The 22,575-nt window shown below is 34.8% G+C and overlaps 1 protein-coding gene across 5 annotated transcripts in view; it reads right to left on the minus strand.

Moving 5' to 3' along the window:
- Nucleotides 1–22,575, minus strand: part of THADA (THADA armadillo repeat containing) — a 340,163-nt gene that overhangs the window by 225,680 nt on the left and 91,908 nt on the right. For all 5 annotated transcript variants that reach the window (XM_063078394.1, XM_063078393.1, XM_063078395.1 and 2 more), the window contains 2 exons: nucleotides 20,212–20,334; nucleotides 12,344–12,435 (listed from right to left, as the gene is read on the minus strand). In XM_063078394.1, coding sequence (XP_062934464.1) covers nucleotides 12,344–12,435; nucleotides 20,212–20,334 — 215 coding nt within the window. The remainder of the gene's footprint in view (nucleotides 1–12,343; nucleotides 12,436–20,211; nucleotides 20,335–22,575) is intronic.

The following is a 22,575-nucleotide window of genomic DNA, read 5'->3' on the forward strand; positions in this document are numbered from 1 at the left end:
ATAAGGGGAATGGAGAATATTGCTAAATTATCAATTATTGTTCCCCAAAAAAGAATAAAAATACTTACAATTATATCATAGAGTATCTCTGATTACAAAGAATATACATCAAAAATCAGTGAGTTTCTGAGAAGAGAAACCTCTTATAAAGCCTCCAGGCATTTCCTAATACACAGGCTACAACATATATATCATAAACAGATTATATAAGAATAATCAAATGCTTACTTCTTGAGTTATACTAGAACAGTAGTATAATGTTTGATTCCTAATAAATGATCATTCCCTCTTCTGATTACCACTACTGTCAATTCACAAGGAGACTTATCTGTTCCTTAACTATTTTGTACCAGCTGGTTTTGGTTTTGTTTCAAGCACACTGTACTTTCCCTGACAATAGGTTGTTCTTGTATCCTCTGAGCACCTAGCACTAAGTCTAGCATACAGTTGTTGCTTAATACATATATTTACTGATTGATACTAAACGACACACACAAAGTCACTCATGACTAAGATAAACTAAGAAACAGGATTCCTTCTGCTACCTTGATTTTTTAAATTCTGTAAGGAGTGATATTACACACAAGGCTCTGAAAAATCACTAAACTTCACTTTAAGGGGGGGCAGGGGCAAGAAGAGATTTCTAGAGAAAGAAACCTCCAGAGAAAATGCATCATGGATCCCACAGAATTCAATTTTCATGGGTGAGCCAACCAGTTTGGCAGTGCATGAGAGAACAATTTTGAAGGTAGCCAGGGCTGAAAACAGGAAGGATAAAAACAAGCAAGTATTTAAGAATAGTATGTCCATCTGTGGAAAGGCCACAACTTATAAATAGTCATAACTGAACTTGAAATACATTTTTTTCCAAAGACATAAATGGTGGCATTGCAAGTAGCCCACAGACATTATTTACTTCACAATTAAAAAGTTATAATTTTAGAATGATAAAAAATTGAAACATAAGTTATTGCAATATTGGTAACTAATCAAAACAAGGGAACAACATTGAAAGACCCTCTTTTATTTCCCAAAAATGTAAATACTTAAGAAAAAGTTGGCTTAATTAAAGGATGAAATGAAGATGATGATGACCTGTGCTTGATTTCTGGGGAAAACTGGGCATTTGCCACCTTTAGAGGCCAGTAACACTGTGTCAGAAGTTTTAGTGGATATAATTTCACTTCCAAATACAGGTATGAGAAGCACATCATCAATATTTCTCTGCACTTAACAGCCAGGATCAGAATCACTTATTGTCATACAGACAAAACAAAAGAAGACAATGAGATAAAGAAATAGTCTGGTGACATTTCCCCACCTTAATGGAAAAATAAGTGAAAGAGATAGGAGGAGAAAGGGGTTTAAAGAGGATGTATAGTATTCGAAGAATATGAGAAAATTCTGCCGGAGGTGCAATTATGCAGTGCAGCTGAAGTGAGGAAATGGTAGAGGAGTAAGGCATGTAGCTCTTCCCCTGAGGGAGAGTTCACAGAGTACTTACAGCTTTCCACCTAGTTTTACAGTTTAAGTTGACAGTTGAGTTCAAGTCTTATCTCGTCTCCTCCACTGTTCTTCAAAGATTTAGACTATATTTTATATTTTATCTGTACTCCCTTCAGTGTTCAGAGCTTTCAACCTAGTAAGCATATTGGCTGAATGAATGATGAAAATGTTGGATCACCTAAACAGGACACCAATTATAGAAACAGAACCAGTGGCATAAGAGGGCTTTTTGATTGTAGGAGATGAGAGGGGGTAATCAAGTGAATTAAGAAGAGGAAGTATGTAATTGACCATTTATATGCATCAAAATCAGTTGTTTAGAACTTGAGTGATCATATAGATAAATACAAGAAAGACAAAGGTATCCTAAGAGAAACAGATGGCTCTAAATTGTGCTTATAGAATGGAAAATTTAGCCCTCCAAGATTTAGCAATTGGATCAGTCTTACTGATCCTTGTCAAATGAAGCTAGTCTGACCCCGTCTTCTGTCAAGCCCAGCTGGTCTGCCCTGACCCAGAAAGCCTTCTATAGAGGCAGTTTTGGCAGAACAAAACAGAGTCTACAGGAGAGAAAGGAAAGACACTTAGCAGATAGAGAAAGAGAGATTTCAGAACAACTGGTATCATTTGAGCCCAGACACCAAAAAAAGTCGTATGCTCAATTTAAATAAGATAGGCATTTGGGGTTCATAAATAAAAATAATTACATACCAATTCCAATAAATTTAGAAAGATCATTTGACTTCACACCATTTGGCCTCATAATAAGAAAATCAATGTTGTAAACACAGTCTTGCACCACGTAACATTTTGGTGAATGAGGGACCATATACACAACAGTGGTTCCATAAGATTATAATGGCTACATCATATAGCCAAGGTATGTAAGTAGGCAATACTATCTAGGTTCGTGTAAGTACACTCTATGATGCTCACACAACGAAAAATTGCCTAATGACACATTTCTCAGAATATATCACCATCATTAAGCGACATGTGACTGTATAGGGGTCAAATTCCAAAGTAGAGTTTATAATAAAAAACAATGTTAACATTCTGTTAGCTTGTTAGAGAATAGCTTTGAAACAGGGAGACATTTCATATTGCAGAAGAGAGTTTTCTGGCTTAGGAACTGATTACATTCTATTCAGAATCTCTACTTTAATGTTCTATAAAACTCTGCTCATGTGTGAAGGCATATACTTTGTTCCTGGGTGAAATTTTATAATGCAAGCTGCTTATAGGAATGAATTATATACAACTATATATATATATCCAGACACCTGCACTATTTTATATCATTTTTAAATTATTAAGGAAATATATAAAGGGAAAAAAACACACTTTCCTATTAACCTAAAATACTACATATTTTATCTTCCTATTCACATTGTTCTTAATGAAAACATTTCCAAAGCTTTTGAGCAAGCCTTGACAAATGTAGCAGCAGACATCATTAGCTGCCTAATCAACATTTGTTCCTCCATCTCATCCTTCCCTTTAACAGAATTTGATTTTTGTTGGGTATTCACCCTCCTTTCAGTACTCACATGCTTCAGGGAGGGCTGGCACCAACTCCAGACCCAACTGGAAAATTCTGATTAGTCTAAGCTAATTATGGTGAATCCACTTCCCTCATCATCAATAAGGTGGTGCATGCTAAGATGTTAACTCTGGCCAACAAGATGTAAAGGAAAGCCTGTAGGGTGTGTAGGTGGGAACATGGGAATACATACAAGAGGAAGTGATGCTGTTCTTAAAAAAAAATAGAGATGCACAAGGCCACTGTATATTGTGCCTAGCCACTGTAGCATCAGGATGTAATGGCTGGAACTGAGGTCATCTTGCAGCCATGAAAGAAGCTTGCCTGGAGCCCATGACCCACATCAAGAATGACACAGTAGAAACATGGAAAAAAACCTGGGTCTTTGATCGTATTATGAACGTGAAATCAATCAATCCCCCTTAAAACTTTCTGGTTATATATGGGATAATAAGTTTTCCTTGTTTAAATTTTGATTTAGGTTTTCTGTTACTTGCAGCCAAACACATTCTAACTGCTATAAGTCTGAATTATTTCAAACCTATGTTTAAATATTAACAAATGGAGCTATTATTTGGGGAACAAAGAACGACAATAACAGAGTATGCTGCTCAATTTACTAGCAAGACACACAGTCCAAAGGTATAGAACTCAGCCGTACTACTGGATCCTAAAGCCTTCCTTACCTATTGTATTTCAAAGCTGGTTACTACTCTGTTCCCCTCTCCCTGTCCCTCTCTCCGTCCCTACACACACATACAAACACACAGATACACATATCAGTCTGAGACAGGTTAAGTACTAAGCTTGCTGATCAGTTCATCAACTGTGCTGTAGGCACTATTTTCCCCACACCAATGTTCAAGCCTTTGGGAAAATGGAAATTATCTTTTTGTGACAAAATGGTAGAATATTCTAATGTAGAATATGAAGTTCATTCTCCCAAAGAGGCACTTTAATTATCATAGGATTTTTAACGGTCTAAAACTATTAAACTGTCATAAATTCTTATTTATTGACTACCTACTATATGTAGGACACTACTCTAAATTTTTATCTGACAACTTGGGATAATTTACACTGTGTGAGGGTACTTTAAAATGTTCATGGAAAAAGAGAACTGAAAGATAATATGAATCTTTCCATGAACTTTGTGAAGTGCCCTCACATTAAAGTGCAACTAAAACAGAGCCTTCCTGTTGCTACCAAATATTTCTGAACTTTTGCCTGTCTTAATCAGTATCCCCACAGCAGTATCTGATGGAACACAATGAAAATAGATGTTCTTTGAGAGTGAGAGAGAGAGAGTAAGTAAGTGTGTATGTGAGAGAGAGATCCATGATCAAATAATTTAGGAAAATATTGAATAGTACATCCCACTCTTGAGGATTCACAAAATACATATTAGCATATTAAATATTTTGAGAAGTCTGGCCATAAAGAAACTTTTATTTAATCTAGCATTTCTATTTAGTGAAAAACACAAAAATCTATTTTTATCTTTTAATCTCTTGAGGAAACTAGCATTCCTTAAACATAGGACATATCCTCCATTAGTATAGCCATTACTCAATTTAAAAGTGACAAAAAGAATAAATGTTGAAATAATCACACCAAGCTGGAATCATTCTTTAAGTATCTACCGAAAGAGATGTTACTCATGACAAACTTTCTTTCTGGGTCTTATATCATATTCTCCAACCCCACCAGCCAGTGACACGGAATGCAATCATTTCTCAAAAGATTCCTAAAACAACAATTTTATCATGGAATACTCTGATACAAAAACTTCTAAATGGTTCCTAAAGTCATGTAAAATTTAAACTAGTCTTCCTAACATGTCTATTTTACTCACTGATATAGTCCAAGAACCTAGTATTGTGCCTACACAGAGTAGGTGATCAATGAATCCTTGCTCAAGGAATGAATGAATGAACGCTTCCATCATGTCCTCTCTGCACTAGTCTGGTTTATCATCTAACTTTCTCAGACATATACAATGTGTGCTCCAACCTCTACATCTTTGCTTATGTTATATAATCCCATATACAACACCCTCCTCCCTTTTCTCTACCTATCAGAATCATGCGCATCCTTTCAAGTACTGATTAAACCTGGACTGCTGCATGGAGATTGAGCTCATTCTCCTCTGACCCACTATCCCTGACAGTCAGTACCAGAGTGTGATGTTCATATTTCCTAAACTAGTTCACGTGTTGGTCTTATCTCTCAATACACAATAAACTCTTTGAAAAACAAGACCATGTCATAAACTGCTTTTCTACATACTACAGTGCCAAGTTACATAATAAGTATTCAATGAAAAAGTATTATTGATTATATTTAATAAAAAAGAAATTTAGACTGTAATAACAATAGCTGGAAATTCCTGGAATTTCTAAAGTATACATTACTAAAATCAATAGTTACAAGGACCAAGTTCTGAATAAAGAAGAAATACTATCCAAGTTCTAAAGAAACTGCTTCCTCAGGCTTTAACCTCTTTGACTCTATTTTCTCATTTGGGAAATAGCTCTGTGGTATTTGTCCACAGGTATTCAATGAGCAACAGATACTGCTTTTAAAACCCCCTGATAAATGAAGACTTTATCTCATAGTCCTGGAAACAATACTGACATCTTAAATTATGTAATCCTGGTATTATATTATATTAGTCTGGCTCATATAAAATGTAAGCTACAAAAATACCAAAGCTAAGAAAAAATATTTACTCATGCTTTTACTAAGATGCAGAAAGAGGATGCATGCATTGCCAAAATTCCATAGAACATGCTCAAGCTAAAGCAACAATGCCTTAGTTATTAAGGAAGGCAATGGCCTGAAGCAGCACATAGGAACAAAGATTACTTGGTCCATCCAAGAGTCAATATTTAAGAACATAATGACTAATTCCCACTTCAAGTTCATGAGCATATTTCTTTTTAAGAACTGTTTTGGTTAAAATTTTATTTATTGTTTTCCTACCTATAATCCATGACCCTAGAAATGAACACAAAACTTGACAATTGAAACTCTCCACTAGGACAAAGTGTCAGAATAGACTTAATTCGGATTTTAAGAACTTCTCTACAAGGGTTACACAAGACTTGTATTTTACTTCTCATTATCCAGAAATACTCATTTTGCTACACCACCTAAAGAACCAGATTCAATGTCTACAAACAACTGTGAAAAATGAATGACAACTCCAGCCCATATCAAAACATTGGAGCTCTTAATTTCAAGTCATTAATATTTAAAATCTTATGATAATTACAGTACCTCTTTGGGAGAATAAACTTCATATTCTATACTAGAATCATTCAAATCCAAACTAGTATTATTGTTGCTAATAGAAACTTACTTTCTACATAATTAGCTAATTTTATTCCCCCCGATAGGTAAGGGCATCGCAACCCTCGGCACAGTGTGGTCCGAACCACGCTCAGCCAGTGAGCGCACTGGCCATCCCTATATAGGATCCGAACCCACGGCCTCAGCCCTACCAGGGCCGCACTCTCCCAAGTGAGCCACGGGGCCAGCCCTTCAGCTAATTTTTTAAAATGTTCTAGTTGAGCTTACTGTGAGCTAAAACTAACCATTAAATTATATTACTAGCACTAGTTTAGAGACCTTGAGCAAATTGTTTAACTTTTCTGCACCTCAGTTTTCACATCTGCAAAATGAGAATGGGACTAGATGATTTCTTAGGTCCTCTCAAAGATAAAAATGAATAGTAACAATAATTGGTATTATAAGTATCATTTTAATTAACGACCTGAATGAACAATATAAGCAAAGATTCTGAAAAACATCAGGTTAAGTCTAGAAGAATTTATACCATAGGCTAGAATTATTGTAAACCCCCAAATCCTCTCTCTATAGCACCAAACTATTATCAAATATAAGAGTTGGAGGTAACTGTAAAAAAAAAGGTAAATTTCTTACTAGCAACACTGATCCACTACTGGAGTAACTTAATTCATTGCCTACTGGCCAACCAGAAAACTAAGATTTTTACCTTCCTAGTTTTATAACATGACATTAGAAACCTTGAAACCTGGTCCTGCCTCAACCTCTGTCTGCACGGAAATAGTAGAGGGTTCACTGAGGAAAAGAACAGTTAGGGGCCAAAAAGCACACAATCCCTTCCACCATCCACAGAAATGGTCTTAAAGTCACCTCAAACAAACTTCTCCTCTTGCCCCCTACCACTTTTTCTGCTAAAATCAACCCACCATGTGGGAGATGTGAGATTATTGCTTCACATTTGGACTTTGGGTGAAGCGGCTCATTTCTCACAGTCTGACAACGTAAACTCTAAAGCCAGACTCCAAAAAGGTGACTCATGAGGTAGCTCATGATGGGCTCTGTGTGTCTTTGTGTAAATGAGCATGTGTTCTGCAGATGAAACTCAATTTGTTTTCTAGTTCTGCCACTTTCTGGCTCTACGACCACGGGCAAATAACTAAATCTTTCTAATCTTAATTTACTCCTCTGTGAAGCAAGGATGACATTACCTACACCTCACAGGGCTGTGATTAAGGCTAAATTACATACATAAGGGATCTGGCATGAGCCAAGCACACAAATAAGTACTAAAGATATACGATCTCCCTTCATAATCTCTCCCTTCCTTCCACACAAGTGGAAAAGAGAGTCAGCACAACAGATAACTGCCATATTCTTCATCAGACTGTGAGTTCCCCTAGGGCAGAAAGTATTTCTGATTCATCTTTGGATCCCAGTACCCAGCAGAGGGCCTGGCCCAAAGTAAAAACATAATAAATGTTTGTTAAATTGAGAAAATGAGAATTCTTTGGGTTTGAGGATGTTAATATTATCCTGGCCAGTCAAAGCAAATTCTGATTTTCCGTTTGGCCAAACAGGCACTTGCTACAAGCTACTATGCAGTTCAAAGCAAATAAACTATTCTGAATTCTAATAATTACATTCTCTAAAATATAAAAACCAAGTGCCCTACAGCTCACAATTTTAATTTTGAGAATCCAGTTCTTTCCTAAACAATGGAGTGGGTAACCACAGAAACTTGTGGAATCTCTTTTCCTAGAAAACATAAGAACAGGAGTGAAGCCAGTCTGTCTGGAAATTGCTTCACAATCTGTCTATAAATGGGATGCTGGACTGTATTAGAAGGATCCTTGGAGGACCCTTCCAGACCTACACCACCAAGATGTTAAGAAAAATAACTAAAATAATTCTCTGTCATTTATACCAAGGAAAATAAAATAAATACAATTTAACATCTCCTAACATAGTCACTGGAAATAATTTTACTTGAACCTAGTGATGTTTTTATAAACACACTTTTTTCTTCTTAAATTGTACTAAACCATCTTAAGCTATTAATTTAAATATTTAAATGAGCTCTTTAATAAGACAGAATATTGTACTTAACACAGTAAACAAGAGATTATTATCCTTTTGTTCCTCTTTTTCAATCTACCTGTTTCCACGTACCCCAAATCTACTCATCCCCAAAGCCTTATAAGAAACACTACTTTCCCCCAAATTCTCTACTCAATTCTCCCATTTATCAATTTCTAATGTATTCATTACTCATATCACACTGTGCAGGTGATGATTATATGGTGTCTTCTATTTTTATCTGATTCACAAGTAACAATCTTTGTCTTCTAGCTGAATTGTAAGCTCCTTGAGTAAGGTCCTTTATATTCCTTGCCTACTCCTCTACCATGTCAATACTGAGTTCATGGTAAGTGCTTTCAAGTTCTTACTGGGCAAGCACAAAAGCTACATAACATTCTGCACACTGAGCACCTGTATGAAGTTTTGACAAAGGAGACATTCCAACAAGTCAAAAATAAAGCTTTTCAGACTGCTATATTTTGACATTTGTCATTTAGCTGGGATTAGCACAGTTGAATGTTCTAGCTGAGCTTACTACGAGCTAAAAATAACCATTAAATTATATTACTAGCACCAGCCTTGTGACCTTGAGCAAATCGTTTAACTTTTCTCCACCTTGCTAATTTTATTTGGCTCCTGTCCTGTAAGGAGTGAGGAGCTATCAAGGTGAGTCCACTCACCTGCACATGGAGGCTGTTTTAGAAAGCATAGCACATTCCCTAGATCACAGAGCTGTGCTGGTTCTGATTCTACATAGGATCAATTATTCATTCTGTCATGCCAAGTAAGTCAGGTGGCAATAAACAGAAAGGAAAGGAGTTTTGGAAAATTAAAATGTAATAACATTGTTTGAAAACACGCAAGTAAAACTTGTGTTTCCTCATTCTCCGTAATCCAAAGAACACATCTAGAACAAGACTAATGGGCTCAAAAGTTTATAGGTGCACCCTACACACTTATGAATTAGGAGGCAGACCCCCTGCTCCTTTCTTTGTACAAAATGGGAACTTCCTGTCCCTACTACATGACAGGTACTATTCTAGGCACTAGGAATACAGCATTTTTACAACTCTCAATTCTTGTAACATTATATAAAGCTTAGTATTTTACTGAGGGAAGAAACCTCAGGGATAGTTCAAACCTCTTATTTTACAGAAGAAAAAAAACCAAGAACCAGAGAGGTTAACTAACTTGTCTCACTTGGTTATCATGGCTATATGGCAACAAAGGCAGGAGTAGAAACCAGATTTCTTATCTCCCCTCCAGTAACAAAATTTACTTACTCATTAAGCCAGTATTTCTGTTTGCCTCCTACGAGTATCTGCCAGACACTCTGCTAGAGTCTAGGTACACAAAAATGGATAAGACACTGACCCTGTTCTCAAGAAGCACAGTCTAACAGCAAGACAATGGGATAAGTACAATAATAGAAGCAGTAACAGAGAAAAAGCAAACTACATCTAATATTTTCAAAGAAAATGAATTTCTAATAGTTTGTTTTATCCTCAAAATAGCCCTATGAATACAGAACACAGAAATTATTATTCCTGTTATACAGAAGGAGAAACTGAAGTGCAAAGCAGATAAGGGAGTCTGTTAACATCTCCAGTGGCAGCAAAATGCCTAGAAACCAAGTTTGTTTACTCCAAGATTGACTTTTTCCCCACTAGATAGAAAAGGCAGATGTTCTTTTTATGTCCAGTTCCCTTTTGACCAAGAGAACACATTTCCAAGATTGTATGTAGGACAATCTGTGGTTGTGAAAGCAAAGTTAACAGGCCTACGAGGTGTCATCAGCTGAGGTTAGTTATTAGATGGTCAAGTAACTAACCAACAAGATATAATTATTACTAGCATTCTTAAAGTGCCCATTAAATATACACAGGAAAAGGTCCTGCCCTCAGAGAGTTAATATTGTAGAGAACAGTCATTTAAACATTTCAACAAAAAGTGACATAATTACACAAACTGCAGTTCAAAAACCATCACAAACAATTGCAAATTTCAGACACTGAAGGTTTTGCAGAGAAAAATCTAATGGGAGCTGCCAAGAAATATACTCTTCAAAGGTTAAACAGAGAACAAAAAGCCTTGTACATGTAATGATACATACCAATCTTCAGATTATTGCAATAAAGGCTCTTACCAAAAATGTTAATCACATTTAAAAAAATTAACTTCCGAATTCCTTCCTTTCACTTTTCAGCTTTACTCAAAACAATTAAACAAACATTCCATTTCCCTCTTTCTAGGAATGTTATATATTTTGTAACTTTTCCTATCCAACAGGAATGAATTTATTATTGGAGTTCCCATCAGTGCAACTTCGGCAAAAAGATTAAAACTGTGTGGTATCATTGCCCTATTCTTCCACCTTCCTTCAAATGCAACCTAAATGAAATAAATCTCACCATTTTCTCTTGTACATAGTAAAATTACATGCACACTTAAGAACCACATCATAAAAACTAACAGGGAAAAATATTTCTTCATTTTCAAGTTCAGTCTTAAACATTAATTTCACTTGTTTGATAACCTAATATTATATTTTATTTATAGCACTACTTATCATAGCCTTATAACATGATCCAACTGTTTTAAACCTTAGCACACTGTAGAATTATTAACAAAATAGACAAAGCTAAGAACAAAACAAATATTAATGATTTCAAATTACTGACAGGAATAATTTCTTTAAGAATAGCTAAAAAGTAAAAATTACAACCATCCTTCCTAAAGAGAAATGTTTTATTTATTTGAAAACTACAACTCAGTTAAAAAAAAAAAACACACACACACACACAACCTTTCTCCTATTTCCTGAATATACTCAGGGGATTCATACTTACAGCCAGTTACCTTCTTTTTAAATATGTGGTGAATTTAATAAGGTGAAAAGTAGCAATTTAAATGACAATTCTGAACAACCACAGTAAGTTTCATTAGAATTACCACCAGTGTCATAAAATTATATCATGATATATGTTAATTCCTCAAATTTAGTTCCATCACGAGAAAATGTATTTTAATAAACAACAGCTTAAAATCTAAATTTGAAGTATGATAACTTTTTTTTAAGTAGGAGAGAAATTGGGCCTGAATTTATCTCTAGATTATCAAAAAAAGACCACTAGGCCAAAGTGGATCCTAAAAAGGTTAAGGAAGTAATTAAACATGCAGCGACAGTGACATCTAGTGTTAACAATTGCAAGCCACCTAGACTACTATTAAATCCTCTTAAGTGCTAAAGAACAATTATTCAAAACTTCTCTTCTTTAAAAACAAACAAGATTTGTGCATTATATCTAACTATTAACCACAATCATAATGGTTCCATAGGTTTCCTTCTGGACATTAAATAAAACCTTGTTAAGAGGAAAATATCATAGAGAGCAAACATAAAACTAAAGGTCAAAAAGTAAAAAGCAGTGTTTATTTCATGTGGCCAACATCTTTAACCATTCTCTTCCATTACAGAGTTAAATGCAAAGGTAATCTAGGACATGTTCTGATGAGCGTATCATAAACATTTAAACTTTCACCTGCGAAATTAAAGATATTGCACGAGATAATACTTGATGACACACCGAGAAAAAGTAATTTAGGACATTTCAGGAATACTCGAAGAATCAAAGAAAAAAAAAACTTTAGCTATTGCACTGAGAAACAAGCTCTACATTTCAGCCCTTGCTACCTTGCTTTATTTTTGCTGCTTTAAAGGGTCCACTTATAAAAGAGTTGACATTTTTGCCTAAGGGCTTAGAATTTGGCAGCATAGGTTAATTCATTATAGTATTTTTATAGTTTTATGCTCTAGATGAATCTATAAAAGTAAGCAAAATTTTGAAAATTATTTTTGGCCAAGACAATATCGTATAAAAAGTAAAGTTAGATGGAGCTTACCTATTTGTTTTGGAAAGTTCATCTTTTCCCCTTTTAACTCCAAATATTCTTGTGATTAAGGTACTAAAGAGAAGTGTGGATGAATTTCTCACCTAATGTAAAAATAAACATACAATAAGGGTTGAGAAATATTCATGGCACGAAACCAACATCTACAATGTTCAAACTAGATTGTCAAAATCATTATCCAATTGGCTAGCATGGGGCGAAAGAAAATATGGTTCATGTTCATAAAGTAAAACAACTTTCAAAAAAACTTTATAGTAATTGACTTGATGCCTTCTTAAATTGAGCTCTATAATCCAACACACGCACAAAACAATTTTTTATATTTTTAATGTTAACATCAATTGTTTTCGTTATGTCTTTGTACTTGTATTATCAAATAACACTTCTTTTTTAAAAAAAATTCATTTTCCACATCCTTTCTGACAATGAATATCCCAATAAAGACCTCAGCCCTTTCCATTTATTTTCCATGTAATTAATATGGCCATATTTTAACCCTAAAATTACCTGAGATAACTGATTAATAAAAATGAGATAAGAATTATCATTACCAAACATAAATCATTTCTCCAAGATGATAATAGAGCATATCTTTTTTCAAACCAATGTGTTAAGATACTTTGAAATATCATTAAAATGTCTTGAATGTTATGGCAGTATTGGATTTCCTCAATTACCTTGCCAAATCAGAGTAGAGATGTGTAAGTACATACTGACTTCCCTATAGTGTGTAGGGCATTATACCATCACGATGAAGAATATCCAGAAATAGAAGACACATACTTACTGCCATCACAGAAATTATATCCTAATTAGGTAGGTGTCATAAACATACAGTATGTTAAACAGCAATATAAGAATAAAGGTCATTAAAAGTAACAATGGAATATTTAGAAAACAGTTTTCTGAAACCACTGCTATAAAGAATCACGAACTCAAATGCCCAGAAGGACCAGTGAGTGACAGAGGCAGTGTTTCCTGCCTGTGTCTATCTAATGCAGTTATTATTCAGCTGAGTTGTTGCCATGAGGGAATATAAGCCCAATGTTACCATATCTTCTGCTTTTTCAAGAGAAGCCAGAAACTCTGATTTTTATGTGAAATTTCACTATTTTGAAACGTTGGCAATAAATTAAAGAAAATTTTTTTAAAAACCACTATTGAGGCCAAATAAAACAGTGGTGAGCTAGATTTGCCCTCTTGGCCATCAGTTTGCAACCTCTCCTCTAAAAGCATAGATCTGATTCAATTCATTCATGGTAACCCTGGAAGTGGACTTTACAGATAGATATACAGGCACAATTCATACTAAAATTGCAATAAAATCCTAAAATTAGGTCTACTTACGTTCATTCAACAGTCAACAAACATTGATATAGCCCCTACTATGTGCCTTGCCTAATATCCCCAACAACAAATCAATCTATCCTGTCACTTTATCAATATTTCCTCTGCCGTAGCTCAGACGTTGATTACCTCTTACCTGATCTATTGAAATAGTTCCCAAAGATTCTTAGGTGTAAGATGACCAGGTCAAGACATCTAGAACTGTCTCCTCTCAAAAATCACACAAAAACACAAAAAGAAAGAAAAACAGAAACAGAAACTCCATCTTGCCCTAAACCAAACTTTCTGACAAAGGCTGCCTGAAGCAGTAAAGTTAAAACAGGAGAGTCTGGAGATGTTGAGAAATGCACACCTTAAACAAAACAGTAGAGGACTGTTTCACAAAGTGAATGGAAACCCCCCAGAAACAAAATTCCTTTCTTTGATTTAATAAGCTGGAGGCAGGAGACAATGTTTAGTAATATTAAATGGATCAGTGGGTTTCAGTACTATCAGCCTAATCCATTCTGCCTGAATGTTTCTGTCCCCCCAAAATTCATATGTATTGGGAGGTGGGGCCTTTGGGAGGTGATGAGGTGGAGCCTTTGGGGAGCGATTAGGTGATACCCTCATGGATGGGATTTGTACCCATATAAAAGAAGCCCAAGAGAGGCCCCTCATCCGTTTTACCATGTGAGGGGCAAGAAGGTACCCTCTGTGAACCAGAAAGCAAGCCCTAACCAGACACTGAATCTGCCAGCACCTTGATCTTGTACTTCTCAGCCCCCAAAGAAATTCGGTTTGTGGTATTTTTTTTATAGCAGCCCTAACAAACTAAGACATCCATTTTAAAGTTCCCTCATTAGAGCAGCTAGTAATGATCATTACCTATTACAGCAGGTATTGAAAATGGTCATATTCTATCAGCCCTTCTGCCTTAATTACTTACAGTCTCAAAAAACTATTTAAAAAAAAAAAGATTTCCCTCATCCTTATTTTGTTACCTTGTTACTCAATTAGTATAAATTATTTCTAAATATTTACCACTTTTCAGAATAGTCAGTTCATGCCATAGCAACTTTCAAAGGTGTGATCTTTTATTTTAATACCTTTTAAGATACTTTTCCTTTTATTGAGGAATAAAATAATTCACATACCATAAAACTCAACATTTAAAAGTGTACTACTGAGTGGTTTTTACTATATTCACAAAATGAGAAACTGTCACCACTAACTTATTCCACAATATTTTCATTATCTCCAAATGAAATCCTGTACATTGATTGGTATTCCCCATCCTCTTGAAGTATAAAAGCACTAATCTACTCTTTGTCTCTATAAATTTGCCTATTCTGGATATTTCAGATACATGAGATGATACAATACATGCCCTTTTATGTCTGGCTTCTTTCACTTAACATGAAGTTCTCAAGGTTCACCCATGTTGTAGTAAGTATCAGTATGTCATTCCTTTGCATGGCTGAATAATATCTCACTGTATGGATATACAACATTTTAAAAATATTGTTTGTACCTTAGGTGTCACATCTAAGAAACTGTTATAAGGTACGAAAATGTACGCCTATGTTTTCTTCTAAAAGTTTTATAGTTTTTTAGTCCTTATATTTAGGTTTTTGATCCATTTTGAGTTATTTAAATATGGTATGAGAAATGGACAAAATTCACTCTTCTGCATGTGGATATGTAGTTGTCCCAGTACCATTTGTTGAAAAGACTATTCTTTCTCTATTGAATTGCCTTGGCACTCTTGTTTATTAGATGTACAGATTTATTCCTCGACAATCAACCCTATTCCATTTGATTTATGTCTATCTTAAAGGATATACCACAATCTCTTGTTCACTGCTGCTTTGTAGTTTCAAAATTGAGACCTGTGAGTCCTCTAACTTTGTTCTTCTTTTTCCAGATCATTTTGGCTATTATTGGTCCCTTGCATTTCCATATGTATTTTAGGACCAACTTGTCAACTTCTGCAAAAAAAGCCAGATGGGATTTTAACAGATTGTGCTGAATCTTTAGATCAATTTGGGTAGTACTGCCGTTTAACAACATTAAATCTTCCAGTGATGAACATGGGATCTTTCCACTTATTCAGGCCTTCTTTAATTTCTTTGAATGATGTTTTGTAATTTCCAGTGTACAAGTTGTACACTTCTTTTGTTAAATTTATTCCTAAGTATTTTACTCTTTTTGATGCTATTATAAACAAAATTGTTTTCTTAAATTCATTTTTAGATTGTTCACTGCCAGTGTACAACTGATTTCTGTATATTGATCTTGTATCCTATAACCTTGCTGAACTTGTTTATTCATTCTAATTTGTGTGTGTGTGTGTGTGTGTGTGTGTGTGTGTGTATTTCTTACCATTTTCTATATATAATGTCATGTTATCAGAAAATAGAGATAGTTTTGCATCTTCCTTTCCAATCTGGATGACCTTCATTTCTTATTCTTGCCTCGTTACTCTAGATAGAACCTCCAGTACAATGTCAGATAGAAGTGGTGAGAGTGGATATCCTTGTCCTTTTCCTGATTTTAGAGGGAAAGCTTTCAGTCTTTGCCATTATGTTGTTAGCTATAGGTTTTCCGTTGATAGATACTCTTCATCAAGTTGAAAAAGTTCCCTTCCATTCCTAATTTATTAAATGCTTTTACATGTAATAGTATTGGATTTTGTCAAGTGCTTTTACTGTATCTGCTTAAACAATCATGTGGTTTTTGTCCTTTAGTCTATTCGTATGGAATATTACATTAATTGATTTTCATATGTTGAAAAATGTATACTCTGTTTTAAAACTGTAGAAGTTATATAGCAGAACCTTAAAAAAATATTGTAAATGTAGAGCACCATAATTTGCATGAAAGACTACTTGTTACTTAAGATAGAAGGGTGTCCCTACATTTCTGTGTGATAGTATAAATGGTTCAAGGACATCTGCTTCAGGTAGTGCTTTTTATTTTTCAGTATTTCGTCCACATTTTCTGTCCCTGTCCACTATAAAGCTAACGAGGACCAAACTGAAGTAAACATAGAATTGAGATAAAGGTTGTGACTGATGGACAAACTGAATTCTCAACTCTTAAATCACTGATAGTAAATGTTAGTATGAATCATTAATGGTAAATCTTAATGTGATTAATGCAGAAAGTCATTAAAAGAGCTAATATATTTTGAAAACACATAGTAGTAACAGCAATAAAAACATGTCCCCTTTTAGGAAGGATAGATGGAGAATGTAAGTAAAAAGGACAGCAAAGACAGAGAAGAGGAAGTAGTAGTAAAGCTGAAAATGGAGAGATTAGAACGGCTGCCAAGTAAATCCAGCTATAATCAATCCTTCTCACAAGGGAAACACCAGAAAACTTTCTTGACCCGTACTTCCTTCTCTACCGAGCCCCCAACGTACAGTTGGTAGAGACTTGGTGTTTAGCTGCAAACTGACAACTGCTACCAAAGTTTCTCTCCTTTCTTTCAAACTTCTTTCCTTTCTGGCATAAAAAAGCTTCCACACAGACTTTTGCAAGATACAGAAGAGTTAGGTAAATGGAAAGAAAATTAGGTTAGGCAAACGTGTGCATGTGTGTGCATGCATGCACGCTGGCCAAAAACATTGTCTTTTGGCAGAACTATTATAATAGCTTCCTGATTGGCCTTCCTCCTTCCCTCTTGCCACCTTACAACCAAGTCTTCACTTTGCTTTTCAACAACAGTGGGAGCCACAGTTTCAAACCCTAAGTCTGCTCCATCTACACCCATGGAGGTTCTGGCTTATCCAGACATTTCCAGATTCAGGTAAGGTACTACATAACAGGGCATGGGATCTGACTTCCCTAGCTGCTGCTCAAGGGTTATGCCAACACCGGCCCAAGTTGTGTTAATGCCCCAAGAGGTGAACTTTGACCAATAAGAGACAGGAGTTCCCAGAGGTGGTAGTTTCACACAGTCTGGCTAGAAAATGTTCCATGTGACAAGAAAAGAACTCAGTTTTCCTGCAAGGTTAAGATCTGCTTGGTAATAATGCCTTTCTTCTTTCCTTGCCTCATTTATTCTTCTTCCTTCAGGTTTATACCACTCAGTAAAACCTTAGGAAATTAGGCTTTACCTCCAGCTATGTCTTCTAAGAAAACAAGACCAAAACCCTAAAGAGTAGGTGAAATGCACCTCCTTTGTATTCCTATAACACCCAAAACCTCCTTCTACAATAGCACTAATTCTGGAGTCAGAGAGAAAATAGCTGTGTGTCCTTAGACAAAGTTATTTTACCTCTGAGCCTTGTTTCCCTTACCTATAAAATGAAGATTATAATAGAACCTGCCTCAATAATAGAACCTACTGAGATAATCCATGTAATGTAAATAATTCCAGATATATGAAAAATACTTAGTAAGACAGCCATCATTACGATTATGTCTTATTTATCCTTGTATTTCTAGTGTTTAACATATCATGTACAACACAGTAGGTGAGTCCAATGCCTAGTATGTTTACAACGCTACATTTTCCCTGTATGTTAAAAATGCCTACTAGGTAGCAAAGATTAAGAGAGCTGTATGATCTCAATACAAAAGACTGAGGAATCTGTAAAAACAAATTAAATACATACATGAATGCTTTCTGGAAAATGTTCCTTTACTGCAAATTAAAATTAATTTTACATGTGCTTTTTTCCTCTCTAACTTACCAGGAAAAATAATTAAAAGTACAGATGTAGTCAGCTTTTAGGCAAAGATATACTCTTCGAAAGATGTGTACAAATCAAATTTCTGTAAATCAAAACATATTTCACACACACTAAAAAAAACAAGCCTTTAAATTACTTCAGCCTAGCCAGTTAGCTCACTCAGTAGAGCATGGTGCTAATAACACCAAGGTCAAGGGTTCAGATCACCAGACCAGCCAGGCACCAAATAAATAAATTAATTAATTAACAGAGAATGCTACAATAAATTGTTTTCATAAAATGAAGACTTCTTCACACTCATGGATTAGGCTGATTTATAATTTTGGTCTTAGATTTTGTTTTTATAAAGAAGGAAACATAACAATCAATGTATTAAGCCAACAGTGTCAATCATTATAACTATGATGTTTATTTTCTCTAGTAAAGCAAACTGAATAGAAACAAAAGATTTCTTCGTAACCAATGTTAAAAAGGAAGATCCCAAGAAATAAAATTATATATCAGCACTTGTACATATTTATGCAGTCTTTTGTGGCTATATGTGTGCATAGAGGTACTATTCACACACAAAACCCACAGGAAAAAAAAGGGAGAAAATCTATAAGAATTCTAATAATGATTATATCTGCATGGTGGTTTAACAGGTTACTTTATTGTTCTTATTATGCTTTTCTTTATTTCCAAAATTTCTTCAGCACACATGTATTAATGTTTAGGTTCTCAAAGAATACTCCTTTCAAAAAAATGAATCACTTATTTCTTACACTTTCAGTTTTGCTAAGAAGTTGGAAACATCACCAGGTTTCATTCTCTAAAAGCCTTTTCACAGAAAATATTTAATGGTTCACCTGGAATTAATGGCTTGAAGAAAATTATACTGATATTTCTGGTAATAAGTTTTATGATCTCTAGTCTTCCTGATGTTCAAGCCACATTCCTACTTCTTTGACTCTATTGATGGTACAGGTATTGCTCTTCTTCCTGCAAATGCAAGAGATAAACACTATGTCCTCACTAGTAGTTAATGCACTGCTCCTAGATAGAATTCCAGAAGTTTGTATCTCTTACAGGAAGATGCACAATTTTCCAGGCAAGAGATGGCACCCTCGAGGACTTCTCATCACATTGGGAGTCTGTGCCTTTGGTTGCCACTGCAATATACTGGCTCTCAATTACAGGCTTATCATATAGGTACGAAATGGTTTGTGCAGCTCACTAATTGGAAACCCTGCCTTTCTAGTAAATGCTCTGCTCTGCAGGTAATATATTAAGATCTAGCTGCTTTTTTCCTCTTCCTTTGCCAGGACTTTTTTCTTTTTTTTCAGATGACCGGTCAGGGGATCTTAACCTTGTTGTTGTTAGCACCACACTCTCTGAAGTGAGCTAACCGGCCATCCCTATACAGGTATCCGAACCCGTGGCCTTGGTGTTCAGCAAGGCCACACTCTCCCAAGTGAGCCATGGGCCGCCCCTGCCAGGCCTTTTTTCAAAGCCACATTTCAAGCACTATTACTCAGTTTTTATACTTTAAGTGACACAGTGTACTATCACTAGAAGGTACACTGTGATAAGTTATATACTATAAACCTTAAAGCAACCACTAAAATAAGAAAACAGAATTATGGCTAACAAGTCAACAAACGAGATAAAATGGAACCATAAAGTGTCAAGAGTCAAATGTAGCTTGATCCAAGGGTTTATCCCTTAGAGAAACTCCTTGATAAAATGTAGCACAATATATATTGATTACCATCCAGTGAAAGGTTAGTTTATTAAAACCTACTCAGAAGAATAATTAAGTCAATGAAAATGAGTAGCAAAAGCACTTACTGCCCAGACAGGTGATGTAAAGCCTAGAATTGTAGCCTTAGCTCCATCGGCAACATAAGGAATAATATTTTCTCCCAGACGTGTATCTCTGAACAAGGCTCTAAGAATATTTAGAGCATGAACCTAGAACAAAAATTTCAAAATTAGTTGTGGGTTGAAAACCATGGTAATTCAAAATCTGTACATATCCAACAGCACAGCCCCAAAAGAAAAAATTACTGAATTACAAAGAGAAATGAACAATCCACAAATGAAGCAGCAGATTTAATAAAACATATCCAATAATAAATAAACCCATTTAAAAAATTAATAATATTTGAATGATGCAATAAAAAAAGCTTGATGCAATCCTGTACCTAACAAGTAGAGACACCATATTCTTTTCAGTCACACATGGAACATTAATTTTTTTAAAATACCTCAGACCTAGCCACAAATAAAGTCTCAACAAATAACAAATTAGTAACTTACAGATTATGTTCTGATAACAGAGAATTAAGTTAAAATGGTTTTTTAAAAAGTACTTTTAAAACTGACACAACCCATTTTAAAATACATCAAAACACTGGGGAAAGAAAAGTTTTTTTTAACATTTGGAGCTGAAAAATAATGAAGATGCTACATATTAGCATATGCAGGATGCAGCTTAACTGGAACTTAAAAAGAACAATAAACTCAAAATAGAGAAAGAAAATAAAAAGATAACAGCAGAAATTATAAAAATAGCAAAGATACAACTAAGAGCATTAAAAAAACCAAAAGGTGATTCTTTGAAATAGAAACAAACCTCTGATAAGACTAACTAAAAAAGAAAAAAGAGAGGAGGCACGAATAAGCAATATTATGAATGCCAACGAGGACATGACCACAGATACAGCAGAAAATAAATATAATACTATGAGTAATCCTACCTTAATCAATTTGAAAAACTAAGATAAAAAGAATAATTTCCTAGAAAACAGAATTTATCAAAACAAATTCAAGGAGAAATTGAAAACCTAGACAGAGAGTAGCATTAAGTAAAGAAAATCAATAGTTAAAAATCCTCCTGGAGACTTAAAAAAAAACCCAGCAAATTAACTGCAACAGTAAAAGAGACCCACATGATTTTACAGATAAATTCTACATTCAAAGAATAGATAATGTCAATATTATATAAGCTGTTAATCAATTTATTTTATGAGTCTGGTATAGCCTGGCTATCAAAACAAGGTAGGGACAACTACTTCCAGAAAATGGTAGTATCTATTAAAGCTGAATATACACATATCCAGTAACTATTCTATATACTCAACAGAAATGTACACACATGTTCACCATTAAGCATGTACAAGAATGTTCTTAAAAGGACTATCCACAATAACCCAAAATTAAAACTACCCAAAATCATCAACAGCAGAATGGATAAATTGTATACTACTGTACAGCAATGAGAATGGATAAATTACAATACAGATGAATATCAAACATAATGTTGACCCAAAGAAACCATATCAAAAGTATGGCTTATAATGTATGTTTTCATAATGTTCAAAACAGATAAAACTAAAAGTAAGGTGTTAGAAGTTAGGCTAACAGTTACTCTTTGGGAAAGGGTGGTGACTGAAGGGAGTATGAGGGGGCTTTAGGTCACAGAAAAGTTCTATTTCTTGATAATTACACAAGTGTGGTCACTTTATGAAACTATTGAGGCACACATATGAATGACTTGTACACGTCTCTGTATGTGTATTATGATTCCATAGAAAATGTACATTTTTTAAAAAGGACATGGACAGCATGAGAAAGGAAAGCCACCAGCTAATCTCAGTTATGAACCCACTGAAAATAAGCAATAGTTTTTAAAAATTTTTTTTTTTTTTTTTTTTTTTTTTTGTCTTTTTCGTGACTGGCACTCAGCCAATGAGTGCACCGGCCATTCCTATATAGGATCCGAACCCGCGGCGGGAGCGTCGCAGCGCTCCTAGCGCCGCACTCTACCAAGTGCGCCACGGGCTCGGCCCTAAAAATTTTTTTAAAGTGACTCCAACAATATATAAAAAAATTCATCATGTCAAAGTTGAGTTCATTCTCAGTATGCAAAGGTAGCATTACATTTGAAAAACAATATGATTCATGACATTTGCAAATTCTAGAAGAAAACATATCTATCTCAAAAGATGCAGAAAAGCATTCAATAAAATTCAATTTCTTTAATAAATAAAGGACAGATTAAAATTTACAGCAAATATCAGAAACAACATAAGGATGTCTGCTATCTCTATTTCTGTGTAAAACTATACTATGGGTCCAAGAGCAGAATAAGATAAAAAAATTTTTTAAAGATTAAGAATTAGAAAGGTAAAATAAACTTAGCTTCTATTT

This window comes from Cynocephalus volans, chromosome 14 (genome assembly GCF_027409185.1).
Source record: "Cynocephalus volans isolate mCynVol1 chromosome 14, mCynVol1.pri, whole genome shotgun sequence".
In the NCBI taxonomy this organism is placed as follows: Eukaryota; Metazoa; Chordata; class Mammalia; order Dermoptera; family Cynocephalidae; genus Cynocephalus; species Cynocephalus volans.